The 21873-nt window shown below is 41.0% G+C and overlaps 1 protein-coding gene across 4 annotated transcripts in view; it reads left to right on the top strand.

Annotated features, from left to right (window-relative positions):
• The window catches only part of LOC134392860 (uncharacterized oxidoreductase ZK1290.5-like), a 75301-nt gene that overhangs the window by 26313 nt on the left and 27115 nt on the right, over positions 1–21873 (top strand). For all 4 annotated transcript variants that reach the window (XM_063117598.1, XM_063117573.1, XM_063117589.1 and 1 more), the window contains exon 3: positions 2865–2966. In XM_063117598.1, the coding sequence (XP_062973668.1) occupies positions 2865–2966 (102 nt within the window). The remainder of the gene's footprint in view (positions 1–2864; positions 2967–21873) is intronic.

Genomic DNA, 21873 nt, shown 5'->3' with positions numbered 1-21873 from the left:
CTTCCAGTTATTGACAGGGAGCATTTTAAAACTTAAATGCTCAGTTTCAAATTCATTTTTCTAAATATTGGTATGCTTGCTGGATTTCATAGGTACCATCCTGCCAAAGTTAAGCTCTTTTAACTCCCATTAAACACAATGGGAGAATTAAGTATAATTCCAACTGGAACCAGTGAGACACCAGTCAGCTTCTGTGTATGTTTACTTGGAAATAAGTCCTACTGAATTCAGTTGACATTACTGCTGTATAAGCATACATAGGATTGCAGCCTTAAAGTGCTTAACTTTGGCTAGATTGTGTCTTTTGGGATTTTTGTCTTGTTTGTTTGTATATTTATAGCCTTTGGTTTAGTCCACCAGAGGCAGCTTACAATTAAAACACTAAACTAATAAATAAAACATGAAACAATTTTTAAAAACCTCACGAAACAACGTAGTGAAGCTAAAATGGCCACAAAAGCAGCAGCAGGAATCTCTTTAAAATCTATTCACGCTACACTGCAGAATTAAAATTATTATTTTGGTCAGTGATACGACAGTCAAATCTCATTTGAGTTTTCCTACTTGGGTATGCATAGCTGAGCATACAATACAAGCATACCCCTGTATCAGTTATGTTTGCATCTGTTTTAAAGGGGAATGGAAAGGAAAATATATGTAAGGGGCATTCATAGTTCACAGAGCACACGTGTGTTTCATAATCTGGTATGCACCTTCCTTGCCAATCTGGTCCTTTCAGAGGTGTTGGACATGGGGCATGCTGGGAGTTGTAGTCCAACACCTCTGGAGGGCACCAAGTTGGCAAGAAAGGTTGCTTCAGTGCAAAAGTTCAACTGAGAGCCAGCCCCTTTTAAAAAATTTTTTGGTTTTTTTAAATGCTGTTCCTGAGGTTGCACATTCAGCCACTCCAAGTGATGAGTAAGCATTTGCTCACACATTATGTATTTGGATGCTGCAGCGTCAGCAGCAACCCTGGATTTCATCCACTCCTCAGCTCACTCCACCCATTTGTGCATGTGTCTGATTGCCACGGAAAGCGTGATTGAACCCACCAGAAATGCACCAGTGTTCACGTGAGCAAGCGTCTGTTCTTCCTACTGTTGGCAAAGGGGACATTACAGCTTAGCTTATAAGAAACAATGCTCTGGAGGTCTCCACTGATCTTATTTCTGCCAATGTAGCCAAGTGAATCAATGGCTAGATTAGGTTCTTAGAGATATGAAATCTTAACTCAGGTTCAAGGCGTGGTTTTGGTCAAGACGCCCTCAGATCTCCACCCGTAAAAAAAGAGAATAAATATGTTCTACTTTTCATAAGTATTAGGGAGAACAAGATAAGACTTATAAAGCACACTTATTTATTTATTATTTCAGAAGCTAATCCCAAGTTTCTGCGACACTCTACCAACATTCTGTCAGACATTAAAGTGATTTAAGGTTGCAATCCTATGTATGTTTAGACAGAACAAAATCCTAATTCCCAGCATTCCTATAGCTGGATATGTTAATTAGGGCATGCTGGGAATTGTAGGACTTCTTTTGTCTAAACTCACATAGGATTGCATTATAAGCAACAGATCCCACAATGGGCATACGCATATAGAAGCAGGCTTATTGCTTCTGTATCCATTAAGTGACTAAGGGTACCAGGTTTACCCCTCCCCAATGATGTCCTAAATACTAAAATATAAGTTAATGGTTGCCATTCGCTCCTGTGCAGGGGAGGTAAAGTGTTGCACTTGGGTGGTGTTGCAGCAGGGGCAAAAAAATATGTTCTTTACACTCAGTGACCCTGTCCTTACTGATAGGGATCCCCCATAGCCACTGTATTAGTGTTATAAAATAACCCTGCACAACCTGTGTTCCACCAAGCCAAACATAGCTCACCGGTCATGTATGGCGGCCCACAAGAAGCTCAATAAAACCCTTGATTTTGTTTTCTACCTGGGACTGCAAACATGAAGACGGAGGAGTGGATAAACATCTAATCCATAGACTGTAGCCTGTGGTTTTCTTGGTAGGGCAAGCATTGTGTAGGCTTGTATGAATGCTATGTAGATTTTGACCAGCTCAGGTGAGCCAGTGACTGAAAGGATTTCTAAGCAACCCTACAAAGGTGGCAACTAACATACCCTCTGTTCTGCTGTGGTAAACTGAACAGGCTCTATGTGCAGCAATTAGGCTTGTGGTTTTTATCGGCAATATACTTTTGCTTAACTTGTCTGCATTGGCCTGTGAACTCAACCAGAATGTATTATTGAAGAAACATCTCGTCGTGATAAGTGAAACATAATCTTCCTTAAAGCCAAACAATGCCCAAGATGCAGCTTCCAAGCAGAATCATGGCGGAACTGATACAAGGAAGGAGAAAAGCCTCATTTTTAGTTATTTCATTTATTTATTACATTTTTATACTGCCCAATAGCCGAAGCTCTCTGGGCAGTTCACAAAAATTAAAACCATAATAAAACAACCAACAGGTTAAAAGCACAAATGCAAAATACAGTATAAAAATGTGTCAGAGCAGCCTGGAAGATTTCCCATTCTCATCTCTGCTAAGCCATTCTGCCCGGGGTGTTACGGTTTCTTAAGTATAGCACAAAGCTGCCCTTTTATGTGGCTATCTGTAAAACAGCTGCTTCTGTGAGCATCTAGAAAACTGGGCTTACCTGAGTGTGAAGAAGGAGCTTATGCATTTTTGTGTTTTATTCTAATAAATCAGAGGTGGTGTCCCCTGTCCTCCAATTCCAAGTCGGTGTTGATTTGTTTTTCCATTGGGAGATTTTTGGTTATGTTTTTGGATGCTTTAAACATATTTGGGGTTACTGATCAATGAAAATTGGATTGTATTTTTTTTCCTTTTAGATCTTTACTTGGTGCATTGGCCTGATGCACAGGTGCCTGGGAAAAGCAATAGAAAGGTCAGAGCAGAGACCTGGCGAGCCATGGAGGAGCTGTATGAGAAAGGTAGGGAAACTTTGATAGTGGCTGAAATATTTCACAATTCGCAAAAATGCACAGTATGTTACCATGGAACTGCAAGGCATAGAAGGTGCATTTACTCCATCTTTCCCCCTAGAATATATCCTAGACAATTGTTAGACCTGTCATATATAACCTGGGGAGCTTCACTGAATAGTGCTGCACTTTGGGGTTTCTTTGTGTTAAATTCCTGCAGAATTCCTTAAAATGTCTGAACAGAGATCTTGGGAAACTTTGCTCGTATCTATGTTGGCAGCTCACCCTGTGAAGATAGGAGCTAAAATTTGCTCTTTCAGAGCAGGCCTGCAGGGGATGAGGGTGGTGAGAAAGAGAGGAAGCCTCTCATTTTCTGCCCCTTGCCCCCCACCCCCATTTCTGAAAATGGGTAGCAACTTGGATTTGAAAGCACATACTGTAGCTGCTCTTCTCATCAGACCAGTTGCTGACAGATAATGGCATTGCTGCACCATAAAGCAAGCTCCAGCCCATTTCCTGGTGCAGGCTGGAGTCATCTTCACCAAGAGTTCTTCTTGTGAGTATATGTCCAGCATGCCTTGGTAATTTTCATGATGCTCAGGGTGTTTTGAACTGCACTCACACACAGACCAGATAGGAACTTCCTGGTACAAGGCACCAGAGAGAAACTTTTCCCCAGTAACATTTTGGGTGCTTTGCATGTGCCCTTAAAAACACCTGAGTCCCATTGATTTATCAAATAGAGATAAATCCCGACCAATAAACAGCAGTTGAACAAAAATAGCTCTCTTTTGTGGCACCTATCTGAAGTGCTCAGTTACCATGGTTCTGTGGGTCCCATTACAGGTTCTCAGAACCTTACTGATAATTGTTCAAGAGGATCCAAATTGGGACCATAGAGGGCTTGTGGTGATAATGGGGATATCTGTGTTGCAATTCTGTGTTTGTGGTTTTGGACGGGGTGGCGCTAATTGACTAGTTCAACAAGGAATTGAAAAGTGTTTTGTTAATAAACTTCAAAGCATCTCTTTGGGGGAGTTTTAAATCAAATCTCTTTTCTCAAACCCTTGCCGTTATTCTCCAGCGTTTCCTTCTCCACTTGTGTTAATTTGGCTTGGCTCTCTGTGCGTTTCATGAATTAAAAATGGATGTTACGAGCCTTCTTAGTTTATCACCACCATCCAGAGGCTTTTTTAAAGTTATTGTGGAGTTATTTCCCCTTGGATGCTGATTCCTCCCCATCCTACCACCACCTTGCTATATTATTCAGATTAATGACACATAAATCTCACTCCAATTAAAATAGCCTCTCTGTCCTGAGGGTTTTGTTATCTGGTCCTATTGGCTCCTTCTCCATCCTACAAATCATCATTTTTCTGTCTTGAGCAAAGCAGAATTTTTGAACCTCTGGCCATGTGTTTCTGGAGTGATATGCAAAATGTTAATAAATGTCGAGGTTTAAATGCAGTGGCCCATGAGGAAAAAATGATTAAATAATTTGCTTGCATGGTTAACCACTAAGTTTTCAGTTGACGTTCAGATAATGCTTAATCATTCCATTTGACTTATGATACTGGCTTGGGGTTTCTAGGGCAGCCTTTTAATTAGTATTGTTCCTTTTGATTGTTCACTTCTTTTCCTCATTTGAGAGCTTGTGTAGCTCAGTAGAAATGGTTGCAATCCTCAACGCACTTACAAGGGCGTAAGACCCATTGAACACAGTGGGACTTGCTTCCAAGCTTACGATTGTGCTGTAAGAGTGTCAGCTTAGAAGTCCTTTCTTCAAATTTCCCCAGCCACAAATTCACTAGGTGGTTTTAGCCAAGCCAATGTTCTCTCAATCCACTTTTCTGCAATATTGGGATAATAATAGCGGCATATTTTACAGGGCTATTGTAAGGACTATTGAGGATATTATATGAATAGCTTTGGACTTAAGAAATATACTTTAGCAATGCTAAATTTTAGTATTATAAGTTTGTTCTTAAATTTGTTCTTAAATTGTTGGTCATCAAGTCAAATATATATATATATAGAGAGAGAGAGAGACAGACAGACAGACAGACTTTTCCAGCACAGGTTTTGGTGGCTTATTAACAAAGGGTACAATCCAATGCATACTTAAGACAGAAAAATGTCCTACAACTCCCAGCATGCCCCAGCCATGTCTAAACATGCATAGGATTGTGCCCAAACAGGTTTGATAATACAGTTCTTTGCTTTCTCTCATCCTTGCAATTTCTGTTTATGGTCAAATACCTTGTCTTCCAATGTTATTTTTCATAAACCCCCATGTATGTGTTTATTTTATGTATTTACGTAACTCACTCTTCTGCGTGATGTATAAACACTACACTTCTGGATGTGCAGTAGAAACATTTGAACACCATGCTTCATGGCTTATCTTCTAAGACTTATGATTTCAGCTACTGTTTGTGCTAGTCCTGTTGAGTCCTCTTAAGCCCAATATGGAAAAGAGGATTGTGGCCGTTTCTAGGAGACTCACGTTTTAAGTTTCCTTTGTGTTGTTTCACCATACCCAAACTCTGCAGTACAATTTCTGGGACTTTTCTTCAAATGTAATCTGGTGATGGCTACTAGTTTAGTTAGTTTCTTTCTTTTTTTTTAAAAAAAAGGATTAAGCACATTCACAGAGGTTGTTAGTCATAATAAAGGTGCAGGGCAGGTAAGCATCCAAGTTGAACACAAAAAGAGAGAATAATCTCATGATGCAGTAAGCGACTTTATTTGTTGAAAGCCCGACGCGTTTCGGCCTCTTTCTGCAATACTCGGCCTTCTTCAAAGGGTTATAAAAATGTTGGCGGATTGCCTTGTGCTGTAAACATTGGTGCCAGTGTTTACAGCACAAGGCAATTTGTTGTAAGAACCCCTGCAGGCATTTTTATTACCCTTTGAAGAAGGCCTAATATTACAGAAAGAGGCCAAAACGCATTGGGCTTTTCAAGAATAAAGTCATTTACAGCATCCTGAGATTATTCTCTTTGTGTGTGTGTGTTATTAGTCATAATAACCAACAATGGAAACTATATTCAAAGGCGGTATTCCTAGGATATTTCCACATGCTTGGGAAAAACGGCAGCAAATGGCTATTTGCAAGCTTCCTCAAGGCATCTATCTGGGCATTGTTGAAGCCATAAGGCTAGACCAGCCATTCCCAACCTTGGGTCCCCAGATGTTGTTGGAATATAACTCTCATCATTCCTGACCATTGATCATGTTGGTTGGGGAAATTTGGAGTTGTAGTCCGAGAACATCTGGGGACCCAAGACTGGGAAAGGTGGCACTAGACTATATGGATCCTGATGCGATCCTGTAAGGGAGTGTTTCCATCCTTAAGAAGGAGAAAGCTTAAGCTGACATGGGTCAATGCTAGCGGCACACTCAATAAATACTCCTTCTATTGAGGTGTGTTGGCTTCTGGGTTGGTGGAGTGGTATACTCTTTCCTGGAATACTTCTAGTTGTGCACTACAGCAATAAACTGGAAATGCAGGATGTGGTCCCTAAAGTATCCTGTTACCTCTACAATCAGAATTGATGTGGCTCTGATGCTGATACAGTGCAAGTAGCTATGTTGCAGGCTTGTCCATCTGCAGATCTTGATGTTTGGTTGTGCAAATTGCGGCACCGCTGCTGTGCAGTTGACCTGCCCAATAATTCTGCCTACATCTCATTGAACTGTGGCAAAAACTTCATTAAATTTAATAATAATAAGAAAGTATATATCATTTTATGAATAGTCACATCTTAGTACTTCTTATAATAATCCTGGTGAAGCTTGTCCTGGAGATTACCTTGCTTATAAGTCTCTCCTTCTTCCTAGGTACCTGTATAGCATAGCATAGCATGGTATAGCTGGGATCCCCTTTCTTACCACACTGGCCTTTGACCCCTAGTTTTATTGGAAGCTTAAGGAAGGGAACTCCACCTTGGCACAAGGTAGCTCTCATACAGGACTTGTTTCTTTTTTTTATTATTCCTTCTCCAGCCCTTAACTATACCAAATGCTTATCCATAATGCCTCTGTAGGTTGGCAAATGACATCATGTGATGCTCAGTTCCTGTAGGTCAGCTGATCACCTGTACTCCTGTAGGTCAGCTACTCTTATCATTGTATCACAGCTTTGCCAAACAGAGGTAGGCAGATTTCAGGCTTGCTGGATCTACTTTGGTTTTTTTTTTTACAGAATCCCAAGGCCCACCAACTGGAGCAGGTGCAAAAAAAGTAGCTCAGGGGGCAGGCACAACCTTTGGATACTAGAATAGAGTGCCTTTGAGCAATGGAGGTTGGTGGCTCTGATGTCAGTGGGGCGGTGAATTCAAGGTGCTCCACACCTTGGATAGCTCCTTTAGAGTTCTGACAAGTTCTGACTGAAACCAGGAGCAGATTCACTGTCCCACTGACATTAGAACCACAAGCCTCCACTGTCTTTGAACACATGGTCAGCCCAGCAATTTGCTTTTAAGTACCAGAACTGAGCTTTCAGTTCCTTGCATTGAAAATCCACTCCTAGTTTCCCCTCAAGCAATCTTTATTTCAGCAGCCTCATTTAATAAGTCTTTTAGTTGTTATAATTAACCAAGGGGGAACCAGAAACTCCACCGTAAATCACTCAGAGATCTACCAGTAGATGCTGATCTGTTTTCTGACCACTCCTGTTGCAAAGTATGTTAGAAATAACCCCATGTTGCAGTTGGGGGTGAGGGGTGACAGTGATGTATCTAAAGCAATTTAGGGTGCATGTTTAGACAGAAAAAGATGTACAAGTCTCAGTGTGCTCCAGCCAGCCATGTTTAGCTGCGGAATGCTAGGAGTTGTAGGACTTTTTTCTGTTTAAACTTGCATAGGATTGCAACCTTACTGAATTGGGGGCTGAGACAGGGCTTGGACCGGACTTTTCCAATGTAGATTTTACACTCTTAACCATTATAATTCTCCATTTGGTGGAGGCAATTAGTTCATATTGCCCCTGCTGACTGCTTTCAGACAAACATGGGAAGAAGATGGTGGCATAGACTTCGGATGACTTTTACATTCTCGGTATTCACCAATATTTATGTATGAAAGAAAAATGAGGGGGTCTTACTCTCACTGATAATATCAGCTGTCCCCAGTAAATAATATAATCTTACTCACATTGTGTGCCTCACTTCCTGGAGCAAACTGCCAGTTCTGTCTGTGCTAGAGATAAGCAGCTGCTGTTCCATGGGCCCAGCCTGGTCCCATAGTTTTCCCACCTGGTGCATCGTAGGGCACCTTATTCTGAGGACACCCCCTTTGTGCCCCTCAGATCATTCTCCTTAGCCAAGACACATGGAGAGGGAGGGTTTAAAACAGGGAGGGGCAACCCTTTGGGGTCCGTGGCCTAATTTTTCATTCTCCTCCCCCATTCCATGGGTGCACTTGTCATTTTGGGGAGGGTTTTCTCTTTCCTTGCCACTGTCCTCTCCTCCTAATCTGGCTTCCCTTTCCCTCCTCACCCCTACCGTCCCTCTCTTGTCTTTTTCTCCTTTGTGCTGCCTGCTGCCGTTTCTGCCACACACCACTTCTTCTGCTGCTCAACACCCGCCACCACCCACCCATTGACCCACACGAACAGCAAGAGAGGCTCTGTGAGAATTTGCCCATAACGCCTCTCTGCTGCTCACTTTTGCAATTGGGAGTGAGCCTAGGGATGAGCGAACTCCCCTGCATCGTGTTCACACTCTGCGTCCTATTCATGCCCTGTGGGCATGTGGGCCGAACCACCAGATGGTCCACAAGTTCCTGGCGAGAGCTCATATCTTCCTTTTTCTTTTCTTTTTTTGTCTACCAGCTGTGATTTGTGCAAATTTGTGGCTGGGACTATTTACAGAAATTGGGATTTGCACAATTTCACAGCCATAAATAATGTAATTTGCATAAAATTGCGGGCGTAAAGGACCATTTATGCCTGGAATTTTATACCAACATAGGGGGAAATTCCTTCTTGGTTCATAATGGTAGCTTCTGTGGCAATTATTTTAAAATCTCTCATTCTGATTTACTACAGATCTGTTCAAGAAATTCCTTTTGATTGTCAATCCCTCCCCCTCTGTATTTTAAGGTTACTTTAAAAAAGAAAACATGTTATGGATTGCTTTCAAAGAAATGGGAAATTCCACAGATGAACAAAGTAAAAATGTGACCAGCAGCCCTAAAAGCGAATGTGAATATATATATTATTTATAAATGTTAATTATTTCTAGAAGCATCTGACAACTCAGTCTGTTTATAAAAGGGAAGATGATCTTGGATAGCTGTGGAAGTTTTGGGATTTGTAATTTAAGCAACATATTCTATTTTGGGGGTATAACAACAGTGGCAGGAGTCAGGGAATGTGACATTTGCCCTCCTTCCACTCTGGAGTTCTTACCATCTTCACACCTGGGGAGGCCTTCAGGGAGTGCTGAGATGTGTGTCTCCCTGGCTGCCTCATTGGTGCCTTGTGAGCAGTGGGTTGTTGCCAAAGGAACAACACCAAAGAATATCATACAAAGATTGTCTCTTTGTCTTGCGTACTTGGGTCCTGGGTTCTGCTAATTCGTTTTGTACATTCGGGTATCATCAGTGTTCTAGTGGCACCAAACCCTAAAACTCCAGACAATTTCTCCTGACAGTTTCATGTATATGTTAAATAGCATGGAGGACAAAATAGAACCCTGAGGGGACTCCACAGGCCAACGACCAAGGAGTTGAACAGAAGTTCCCCAGCACCACATTCTGGGTCTGCCCCTCCAGGAAGGAATGGAGTCACTGTAAACCAGTGCCTCCAAGTCCCATCCCAGCAAGGTGGCCAAGAAGGATACTATCGTTGATGGTTTCAAACGCTGCTGAGAGATCCAGCAGAACCAACAGGGATACACTCCCCTTGTCCATTTCCTGGCATAGGTCATCCACAAAGGTGACCAAAGCTGTTTCTGTCCCATAACAAGGTCTGAAGCCAGATTAATATAAGCAGGCCATATATCTAAATAAATAAATCTAAACTGATGAGTCTAGGATATACATTTGAATGCAGCAAGATCTTCAAACCATTCAAAAATAAGTCGTGGGTGTTTATCTTTCTAGATTTGAAATATGAGTCTCTTTGCAACTCTAAGGGCTCTCAAAGTCCACCATTGCAGGAATATAATTTAAAATATTATATTTAAAACAGGAATATAATTTAAAATCACATGAACATCCGCAATTGTCATAGACTTTTCAAGAAGAAAACCTATATGAGCAATGACTTCCAACTGGCAAGAAACCACCACAGGACATGCCCTCATCATATTTTATCTCTAATTTCTTGAGGCATTGTCCACATTGCATCTCTAGCAGATGGGCAACATACTAATTTTTGTAGAACTTGAAAAATCACCAATGATTAGCAGAATAGCGGAAAAATAAGGAGGCAACAGAATCAAATGACTTGGAACAACATCCAAAACAGCCAGGTTCTTGCTTAGCTTCTGATGCCATAGAATATTAAAGCCCAGCACTTGTCAAATTTCAGTCATGTGGGTACACGGAGCAGGACCTCAGATCTTGCACAGAACACACAGTGTAGGGAGGAAGATTGTGTATAGAAAAAGGCCGTCCTTAAGATGTGCAGGTCCCAAGTTGGTTAGGGCTTAAAAGATAAGGACCAACGTCTTGAGCTGTGCATAGAAATGAATAGTCAACCAGTGAAGATTGAGTAACATAAAGGACCAGATTAATATGTTTGAATCATCCGTTTTCTGCCAGCAACCTGTCTGTGGCATTTTACAGTAGTTGAAGTTTCCAGGTGGTTTTCAGGGACAACACCTTCTAGAGCACATTTCAGTATTCCAGGGCTAAGAAACCTGGTGCCCTCCAGAGGTTTTGGATTGCAACTCCCAGAATTCTTGACCATTGGCAATGCTGGCTGGGATTTATGGGAGTTGCAGTCCAAAACATCTGGAGTTTTTTTAAACAGTTCCAACACTGCATAAACTCTCATCACCCTTTAACTGGCTTACCCTCTCCAATGAAAACATCATTTTCTGTCAGAGATGTGCCTTAATATTTTTTTTACTGTTTTTTGGGGGATTCACTGCTCCATAATCTGTTTTAGATTTGGAGTGGTATGCAAATGTTGTAAATAAATAAATAAAATAAATAACATGTGCGTATTAGGCAGAAATTCAACCGTGCTTTTTTATTCCCAACTCAGAAAAGGGTATAGCTGTTGAACGTCTGTTCATTCAATTTGACGCAGAGTATCTGTTAGGAAAAAACAACAACACAATAGAGACAACTTGTAAATTCAGAGTGTGTTCCTGCAGTGTGTGTGTTTTTCCCTGTAATAACTTAAGGAAATTGTTATGAGCTAATACAGTTATCCATAAAACATTACTCAAAAGTTCTAACAATTGTTTTGATGTCTGAACTTAGTAAAGTTAATGTATAAGAAGGCTTAAAAGCCTTGATAAACGCCCATGGCAGTGTTTAAGAAAGATAAGGCCTGCTATTGTAATCAAACAAAGCTTTGGTGTGGAGACCATTTATTTATGAATCTTTGTGGTTAAAGATCAGCATGTCCATCTCATTCTTGTAGAGCTTTTCCCTCTTTTTGATCTTTGCACAGAGTTTGTTTTGAAGCTCTTTCTGGCAAGAAAATGCAGCGCAGCAGCCGTGTTCAAAGTGTTCAGTTGAGCAGGTAGCTGCATTAGGGGATAAGGGCAGGCATTTGCTGAAGCCCCAATTTGTCCAGCAAAGTACCCCAACTGCAAGCTGCCTTTCTTACTTGTCTTGAAACACCCAAGCATTGTTCGTCTAGCAAATCTCTTAGCTGAAATGGTTTGTGCCCTTCGTGTTACCTGCCCAAATTTGTTTGCGTGCTGCTTTGGAATTAGAAATACATTAGAAATAGTATCAGAGGCAGTAAGCCTATGTACACCAGTTGCTGGGGAACATGGGTGGGAGGGTGCTGTTGCACCGTGTTCTGCTTGTGGGTCCGTGGTTGACGGTGGCCGCTGTGAGAACAGAGTGCTGGACTGGATGGACCCTTGGTCTGATCCAGCATGGCAATTCTTAGGTTCTTATCCCCCCCCCTCTCCCTCAACTTCCCCCTCCCCTATCTATATGATTTAGTTTCACTTCTTTCTTTTTTTAAAAGTTTCACCTTATTGGTCACACATTTCAGTCTGTATATGAGAAACACAGGTGTTAGGGCCAGGTTACAGGATATGCAGACATCAGTTGTATGTTTAAGTGGCATCAGAATTTGCTTCCCCTCTGCTATAAAATAAGACTTTCACTCTTTCCCCTACTGAATTGATTTATGGTAGGAATTAACACATCTACCAGAATAAGTGAACTGTGAATTTGGTCTGATCAACCAACTAGCTTTATTTTAGTTTCTGCTGTGGTATTTTATACAGGAAATCTCCCTGAAGTGAGAAGCAAAGCCTTCTGAGGCCTCATTAGGCCACACTTCTTATGCAAGTGTATAGTTGTCATACCTTGTGTTAATCTTTCCTTGCTGAAGTTGCAGCTCTGTGCATACGTACGTGGGAATAAATTCCATTGAGCTGAGTGGAACCTATTTCCAACAAGTACACACGCATAGGATTGGGCTGTTTTGCAGGGATTCAGAACTGAGCGGATGCCGACGCCATAAACACACCACACACCTATACTGGTGTGGTCTTGTGTCATCCATTGACTTCAAGAACATTGTGTAGTTTGTTGGTCAGACTTGATTCAGTGTTGAGGCCTATTTAGTACGTACACCTTCTTTGGTTGCCCCTTAATTTGATACTACTGAAGTCTTCACTCTTAAATGTTGCAAAGGACAAAAATGGACCTTTATTGTGTTACCATTTAGTGGAATCTTTGCACTGAAGACTGAACTGTCTGTCAAAACTGAGCATGACAATTTCAGTTTAGTTGGCCAATTTCATATATAATTCATATTTGTGCTTTCCTCTCCCCAACCCACCAGCACTGTCTCTTGGAGATTATGCTTTGAGGATCTTACAAATGAAATCAGTTTCTTTCACAGTATTCCTACCTTCTCTATAGTCTGCTCTGGTAAAGTGGATGCTTCTTGGAAGTGAATGACTCTTAGGGCCCTTCCACATGCCGTACTGAAGGCGCATGCATGCGCCCCAAGTACGACCCCAAAACGATAGTGTGGACTACAGCCAGAAGAGACAGAGGAGGCGGCGGCTGGGGAATCCGGGTGCGTCCTTGCCACTGCCGCCACCTCCCCGCCGGCCTCCTGCTTGCCTGGGTAAGAGCGACCCGGGTCGGAGAGCTCGGCGGAGGCGGAAGCTCTCCCCATATAAGGAAGCATTGGTTTGAGTGAGGTTACAATGAATTAACATTGGAGTTGATGGAGGCATAAAATTAGCAAATCTGAAGATATATGCAGGAACAAACAGTAAATACCACTAGTGGTGCATTATAATGGCAGATATTTTGATTGCTTAAACTAGCGCTGTGCCGAAAATTTCTCCCACAAAAATTTCAACCATTCTCATTCAATCTGATAGAAAAGAAATTGCTTTCGAAAAGAAATTCAAGGGAGAAGATATTTGGGAGAAATTCTCATGGGTTTGGTTCGGGGTGTGTGTGCTTATCTTACTTATAAGATGTCTGAGGAGTGTGTGTGAGTGTCCTGTCTTTCACTGTACAGTCATCTCTCTGACAGCCTGTAGACTCCTTGGCTTCTTGTACTTCCTGCCCAAGGGAAGGGATCATGAATGTATTCCTCCCATAGGGCCTTCTTGGATTAGGAAGTGCAGCTAACCTGGGAGATTGTAGAGTAGTGGAGAGATGTGTAATAGAAAATGAAGTACAGACAGTACCCTCAGCCACCTCCTCACAGTGATTAGTTAAGGTCAAAGGCACCACCAACACATATTCAAAATCAATTATAAAATGCCCTGAGAATGAGACAGAAAAAATGGAAGTCTCTTTCATGGGGGAAGAAAACTTTTAGCATGGTGTTAGCCAGGGAGGATAAAAATCAATGATTTTTTAAAAAAATATATATCGGATTTTTTAAATTTAAATCGGATTTTTTTTCAATAAAATAATTTTTGAGGAAAAATCTATCTAAAGATTGTTTTCTATTTAAGATACATTATAGTCCAAAGGTTATTCATCATGAAATAAGGATTAGTTTTTAATTATGTAGCATGAGGCTGTATATTCATGCAATGTTTAATTTTTTTGGCAAATGAATTCCATTAAACCGTTCACAATGTCATGCTCTTCCAGAGGTTTCTGTAAGAAAGAAAAGGAAACAGAATTAACAAAATCTACATATCTGTAACAGTTTGTAGCTGTGATACTTTTCAAATGGTCAGAAGTGCTTTCTGGGGATCATGCCCCAGGAACCTGATCTCTCACAGATGCAATCATAAGAGTTTCCATGGGCTGTTCCCCCGAAAGGTCCTTGTTTTGAGAAGTGAAACAAGCAAAACCATAGGTGTGTTTTCCAATGCCAAAAGAATTTCCAACTTCCTATTTTGGGAGAGAAAGGAGCTGTTCGGGGTATTTTGAAAAATGGAAGGACTGCAGCCATCAAATTGCTGTTATTCCCACGCAGTTAACAATTTTAGAAGTCTTCCCAGCAGTATCAAATGCTAATAATATATAAAACGCTCACATTGTGCTATACAGTCAAACAATAGAGAATCCTAGTATGCTTATAAACCATCAATAATATAGTGACCCACACACTTCACTGGCTCTGATGATATTGGAAGGAATATATAGCTATCATGACTAGTAGCCATCAACTGCCTTATTTTCCATGGAAACACACACACACACACACTTATTTCACAGAATCATAGAATAGCAGACTTGGAAGGGACCTACAAGGCCATCGAGTCCCCCCTGCTAAAGCATCCCTGACAGATGGTTGTCCAGCTGCCTCTTGAATGCCTCTAGTGTGGGAGAGTCCACAACCTCCCTAGGTAACTGATTCCATTGTTGTACTGCTCTAACAGTCAGGAAGTTTTTCCTGATGTCCAGCTGGAATCTGGCTTCCTTTAACTTGAGCCCGTTATTCCGTATCTGCTCTCCCCTCTGTTCCCAGATCTCCTTCTTTTGCAGCCAGTACAGAACCAGGGACAGAGTGCCCTGCATGTGCTTTGCCAGCCCAATCAGTTTCCATACTTGCTGTGGAGGAAGTGTTTTATCTGCAGCCAGTATAGAAGCGGATTGGGTTGGCAAAGCGCGAACAGAGTGCTTTGCTTCACTGCCCCAATCAGCAATGTCAAGCTGGTGAGGGGCATGGCCTGGGGAGAGTCTAGCAGGCTGGTTTGGGAGGCTTGACAGGACACGTTCAGTCCACAGGCTGGAGGGTCCCCATCTCTAATTTACAAACATACTAACAGAGCATTTTTCCATCTGCTGTTTTCCTCATCCATTTCACACTGATATGGTAGGGAAAAATAAGCCGTGGGCTACATGTGTGAACCAGGCACCATGTATCTTGTGTCTGTGGAGGATTGAAGAGTTCTTTTCTTGTCGTAATGGGCCATCCCAGGACCAAGCTTGAGAAACCCTGCTTGAAACTAATGAGACAATAACAGCATTTTTTTTTTTTAGGGGAAGTTGTAAGTATGATCTCTGCTTAAGCACCCTGAAATTAAAGGGAGCAAAATAATCTACTTTGGAGAACCAGCATGAGATTTTATGGCAGGAGAATCAATGCCCTTATGTTTCTTGTTACAACACTCTTGTAAACCCTTCTAAACCCTTTTATTCTTCAAGGCAATATGAATTAATGGGAAAGGTTTTTAATACAAAGTGGAACATCTTTGCCTCATTCCTTTCCCTTCCAATATGGGCAAAAGGCAGGATACTAATAATAATAATAATAATAATAATAATAATAATAATAATAATAATAATACAATTGGAAATAAAGTTTTGTTCTGAACTTGTTTTGGAATATTGATTTATTAGTTCGTGGACTGTGGTGATTTTATTTACTTTCTTCTTTTTCACCATAGACCTAAACTCTGGGAGTTTGACCTCTCCTAGCAGATTAAATGCAAATTATGCAAACTCCTGTGCTGTGGGTCGTAACCCAATTAACATGACACATATTGAGCACATGATCATTAGTCTAAATGAAAGCTGTCAAGCGGCTTGGTGCACAAGATTAACACATCCATGGTTGGATGCTTTGGGGAAGCAAAGAGTTAGGAAATATCCATATTCACCTCCATGTGTTCTGTACAGACTTCTATTTGAACCTGCTCCATCATCTACATTGTAGCTTGGCTCTTTGTGCTGCTGGATTGAAGCAGAATTAATGACCTGTTCATATTGTAAGCTCCTTTGAATAGGAATCTGTAAACTGATGTACACTGGTGGCACTATAGTAAATAGTAATAGTGTGAACATGACAGTATAAAACCCACATTATAAATGTTTCATTAGCTACTTCAACTGAAATATTGCATGCTCATCTTAGATGTTGGAGTATATGTGCAGTTTTGACTAAGGTAGTCTATTAAAGGGAAATGTTTGAATCTTAGTGAACTTCAATATTCACGTACATGTGTTGGCAATCCGAGACGACGTTTGTGAATTTCTGCAGTCAACTAAATGAGGTTGACATTCAGAAGACAATATTGTGAATGTCCACTTTCACCGGTGTATGTCTTTGTTGCCAGGTGAATGCTGATGAATGCCGACAGTCACAATACTTGTACTGGATTCATTTGCTCATTTTATTATATTTATATCCTGCCTTTCCTCCAAGGAGCACAAGCTGGTGTGCATGGTTTCTACCACCACTACCCCGCCACTTTTTTAATCCCTCCAACAACTCTGTGAGGCTGAGACAAGGCGATTGGCCCAAAGTTTACCCAGTGGCTGAGTGGCAATTCGAACCATTTGAATGCTATATATTGTGGGTGGGTGTAACTTGGATATAAAAAATTGCCGTGTTGCTGCTCCTCTCTAGTATGCTAAGTATATCATGAGTGACATCTCTGAATTGCAAATGTTTTATTTATGTTAATACAAATGTTTATTTAAATCCTGGATCAAGGTACATTTTCACTCCCTTACACATCCCTGAATCCTATTAGCATTAATGGGAATTATGCAAGCATGCTGGGCTTGACAACGCAGCTGTTTGAGGTGGACAAGGAGTTCCATCTCTCTAGCTGTTCCATTTATGTAGGATTCCTGAGACAATACAAATCAGCAATGATTGCACGCCTAGAGTGGCTGTATGCCAAGTCATTAGTATGTTAATAATCCTCCCCTCGTGCTCTTTTTCCACTTTAACTTGTTTTCATCATATCTCCAGAGAGGCTGCTGAGCTTGTGATACCTCAGTATTCTGGGAGCATTGCAGGCACACATTCAAGAGGTTTTTGTCATACTATTGCCCTGCGTCATTCATGGGCAGCTTACAAGCCTCCCACCAAATCTTGCATCTTTTTTATTTCCACAAAAAACCCTTTAAGGAAGAAAAGCTAGAATGACTGCACAATCTTTTGATTGGTAGCGCTGGGAGGCCTGTCTGGAAGCACCCCCTTGCCTTTACCTGTAAAGGTACCGTGATTTCAAGCCCTCCCACTGAAATGTGAGCTAACAAAAAGGTTTGCTATGCAATCCATAAAGTCTTTATTCAGTCACAAAGACTTTATTCAGTAAAACACATCTCTTCACATCCCAAGGGACTGCACCATTTAAACAACAACATTTTAAAGCTTACTAGAAAAGCAGGATTAGTAGGGAAAAGGTTTTAACATCTGAATGGGTTACCACACATAACACACAAACAAAAGAATACGGGTAAGAAAATAACCAGGGTCTAATGCATCCAGCTAGCTTCAACTAGGCTGTCTCTATTTTATCCAAGTTCTTCCCAGCAATATCTTACTATCAAGAGCTCTTAGGTTTTCCAACAACTTTCTTTCTTGGTCTTATTTTTTCCCCTCCTTCCAGCCTGTCAACCTTTTTTTAAAAATATATATCTAACCCCCCCCCCCCCCTATTTTTGGCCTGAACTCCTTCCTCTGTGTTCTTTGCACAGATTTCTGCAAAGCCTCTGGATTTTGTAAAACTGAAGCCTATCTTTCTATCAGAGCAGACTTTTATGTACCAAAGAGCTGAGCAAGGCTCCTTACCTCTCTAACCATCTGCTAAACCTGGTTCTCCTCATTGCTCTCTGGACCTAGTGGCACCAGACCTAGTAAAACGTTAACTGTACTTTTAACCTTTTGAATTTAGTAAATGCAGCAATGAAATTAACCCCATGATACCCCAAACACTTTTAGAGTTGTACCCAATGTTATTTATTTTATTTCATTTTATTTATTTAAAACATTTTGTGGCTGCTTTTCAGGGCAGAAGCCCTCTCAAGGGTGCTTACAGCAATAAAATACATAAAAACAGTTAAAAACAATGAAATAGCAATAAAACAATAATAAATACCAGCAATACAATTGCCTAGCAAGACTCATTCGTATCAGTAGGTCTGCTCTAACACAGACTATCATTAGAAAGAACCATGAATATGCAACCAGAGGTAACACTTTTAAATTAAATGCTTGACCATGTTTTAAAAGCTGTATAATATCTGTTTACAGTTCTACCACAGTTGTCTTTTAAGTAAAAGGTTGTTACCTACCTTGACCTCTCAGGAGTGGGTAAGCATGACCATTTTTGGAACCAATATCTCACTATGGTTATTCATAATAACCCAAACATTGCTTGCTTGCATCAGACCAAAGATTTGTCCTGGTATCTCATCATCAGCCTGTCTCCAGCAGTGGCTGATGATAAGATACATGGGAAGCCCAAAACCAGAGAGTAATGGAGATAGCCACCTCCTGTGTTAGTCTGCAGCAGCCTTACTCAACCTGGTCCCTTCCAGATGTGTTGGATAGCAACTCCCGTCATGATGATAGGACTTGCAGTCCAACACATCTGGAGGGCAACAGATTGGGGAAGGCTAGTCTGCAGCATCTGATTAAGAGAGAGGGAGAAAGAGAGAGAGAGATTTTGATGATGAAATTTCCGTTCCCCATTTACCATGAGGAATAGCTATTCATAGATGTACCTACTATTCCATTGTTGGAGAACTTCATTTATTGGCCCCCCAAAAAATAAAAATCCACCAAAGCAGAAGCCTGAGCACCTTTCAGACATGATGTTGTCATTGGAGGAGTAAGCCGGTTGAAGGTTAATAAGGGATTATGCAGCATTGGAACTGTTTAAAAAACATTGTTTTTCCTAGGGGAGTAAGGGACCAACACTTGCTTGCTTTACCACATCTTGTGCTCTCACATAGTCCTTTAAAAAGAGAACCAAAATGAGTGCAAAGCTACTTCTTACCCAACAACTATTTCCCACTATTTAAATAACTTTTTTCTTCCCTCACCCTTGCCCACCCACTTGGCTTCCCAATAATTGTCTGTATAAGTATCCTATACTGTGCCTGTACTGTCTGTAGTATAAACAGTTTACTGTTTCAAAATTTTGTATTGGTTTTAACATATTAATGGCTTAATTTGTTTTAGAATTGTATATTTATTGTTCTATTTTATATGTATTATTATTATTATTATTATTATTTATTTATTTATATAGCACCATCAGTGTACATGGTGCTGTACAGAGTAAAACAGTAAATAGCAAGACCCTGCCGCATAGGCTTACAATCTAATAAAATCATAGTAAAACAATAAGGAGGGGAAGAGAATGCAAACAGGTACAGGGTAGGGTAAGCAGGCACAGGGTAGGGTAAAACTAACAGTAGAAAGTAACAGTAGAAGTCTGCACAACATCAAGTTTTAAAAGCTTTAGGAAAAAGAAAAGTTTTTAGTTGAGCTTTAAAAGCTGAGGTTGAACTTGTAGTTCTCAAATGTTCTGGAAGAGCGTTCCAGGCGTAAGGGGCAGCAGAAGAGAATGGACGAAGCCGAGCAAGGGAAGTAGAGGCCCTTGGGCAGGCGAGAAACATGGCATCAGAGGAGCGAAGAGCACAAGCGGGGCAATAGTGTGAGATGAGAGAGGAGAGATAGGAAGGATTTTATCTGTATGCTGCCCTGAGATCCTTGAGATATAGGATGGGATATAAATGTTTAAATAAATAAATAAATGTCCTATTACCCATATTTTAATTTTTTCCTCCATCCATGAGCTTGATCTCTCTTCCTCAGTACCGTACGGAAGGGAGCAGCTACTCTGTTCCTGCTATTCAGGGGAGCAAGATGGCCTCCCATTGTACCGTTGCAGTATTATGAAGTATTCATAATCACCACTGTAATATATGAAAATGTTGATATGGCTGATGATAAAAGATGATTTGGTGGAGTTTGAAAGTCTGTACCCTTGTCAGTAAAGGAATGATATGGTTTCAGAAAAAAGAGGGGTTGTTGTAGCCCTTTTGAATTTCATTTGTTGGCCTCTAGCAGATGATAACCACTTTCACAATTGCCACATTATTTTAGCAAATTAAGGGCTTTTCCTTTTTGTTTGTTCCAGGACTGCCAGTGTAGGTCAGATTTACATATGCACACATACACTATAACAGTGGTTCTCAACCTTTTTTGCTCCATTCCCCCCTTTCACCATTGTTCAGAATATAATTCCCCCCTTCCCAAGATAGTCTAACTCAAAAGGTGCATTCCAAATAATATGCATATAAGATTGAAAATCTTTTATTTTTTTCTATATTAGTCCCATTTAAAGTTTTTCATTCTCAGCTCCCATGCTTTGCGTTGCCCCTTTAAACGGGAAGCTTGAAACTTCTAGGATTGCGAGGGAGGGAGGGAAAAGAGAGCAAAGGCCTGGCTTTTGCAGACGACATGACACTTTTCTGGGATGTTTTTAATAACATGTAGGAAAACATAATCTACTGGACATCATACTTTGCTGAATAGTGGTCCCAATTCCCCCCCCCCGAACCCTAAAATTCCCCCACGGGGGGGGGAATTCCCCTTGTTAAGAACCCATGCACTATATGCTTTTGTTTTTTTAGAGCATGCTGACCTGCATGCACATAACTATGACGTTCTGCTAGTAGGCAGTATTAGAAGTGCAAAAGCCCACTCCAAATATGCACAATCTATGCTCTTCATTCCAGTCGTCTTAAGCATAGTTTCTGTGTTTTTAGAATATTGTCCTTGCAGTAATAACCTGCAAGAAGTCGGAAGTCTGTTTGGACTGTTTGTCCCTGTGTTTTCTTACTCACGCCCTGTTAGTCCTCTACCCATGTTCCACTTTTCTTTAGCTTTTGGCAGGCTGTTCGGAACACCATTTCCTCCTTTTCAACCTGGTGAAGTACAATTGTTCTTTGCTTATACTGCATCAGCTTTTCCCAGAATTTAGCCTGGAGCTTGAATCCACTAGGGAGCCTGCAATGTGTTTAGATTATAAAACTGCTTCCTGAAGGATCTTGATTGGATGGTGTCCTCAGATAATGATGTCAAACCGGATGTTCAGCGTTCATTCCCACCACCCTCCCCATGATGTTCTTCAGTATGTGGTTACGCAGATATTGATGCAAATGTAATCTTCCCCCCACCCTGCCCGGCACTCTATCTGATGATCAATTCATTAATCTTGAAATTAATTTATTTTATAGCCCAATCTCCCCTGAGAACTTGTGCCTAGAGAACCACCTTTCTTGTCTCAAAAGAAAGGGGAGGTAGAAAGGAGACTAAAGCCGAGAGACGGTGACTTTGGGTGGCTTTGTCTAGGGCCGTTCTGATTTAGCCAAGATGTGCTTTATTGTTTAAACTTGAGCGTATGCCACTCACAGTTAATGGTACCATGTTTTTGCACCTGAGTTTAAAACTGAAAAGTATGGGACTGTCCTCGGTGAGTAAGTGGCAGAGCTGGTCATTGGTCTGGACCACAGGGTTAAAACCTGTGTA

The sequence above is a fragment of the Elgaria multicarinata genome, chromosome 1 (assembly GCF_023053635.1).
Source record: "Elgaria multicarinata webbii isolate HBS135686 ecotype San Diego chromosome 1, rElgMul1.1.pri, whole genome shotgun sequence".
NCBI lineage: Eukaryota > Metazoa > Chordata > Lepidosauria > Squamata > Anguidae > Elgaria > Elgaria multicarinata.
This window is presented reverse-complemented; position numbering and strand designations above follow the sequence as displayed.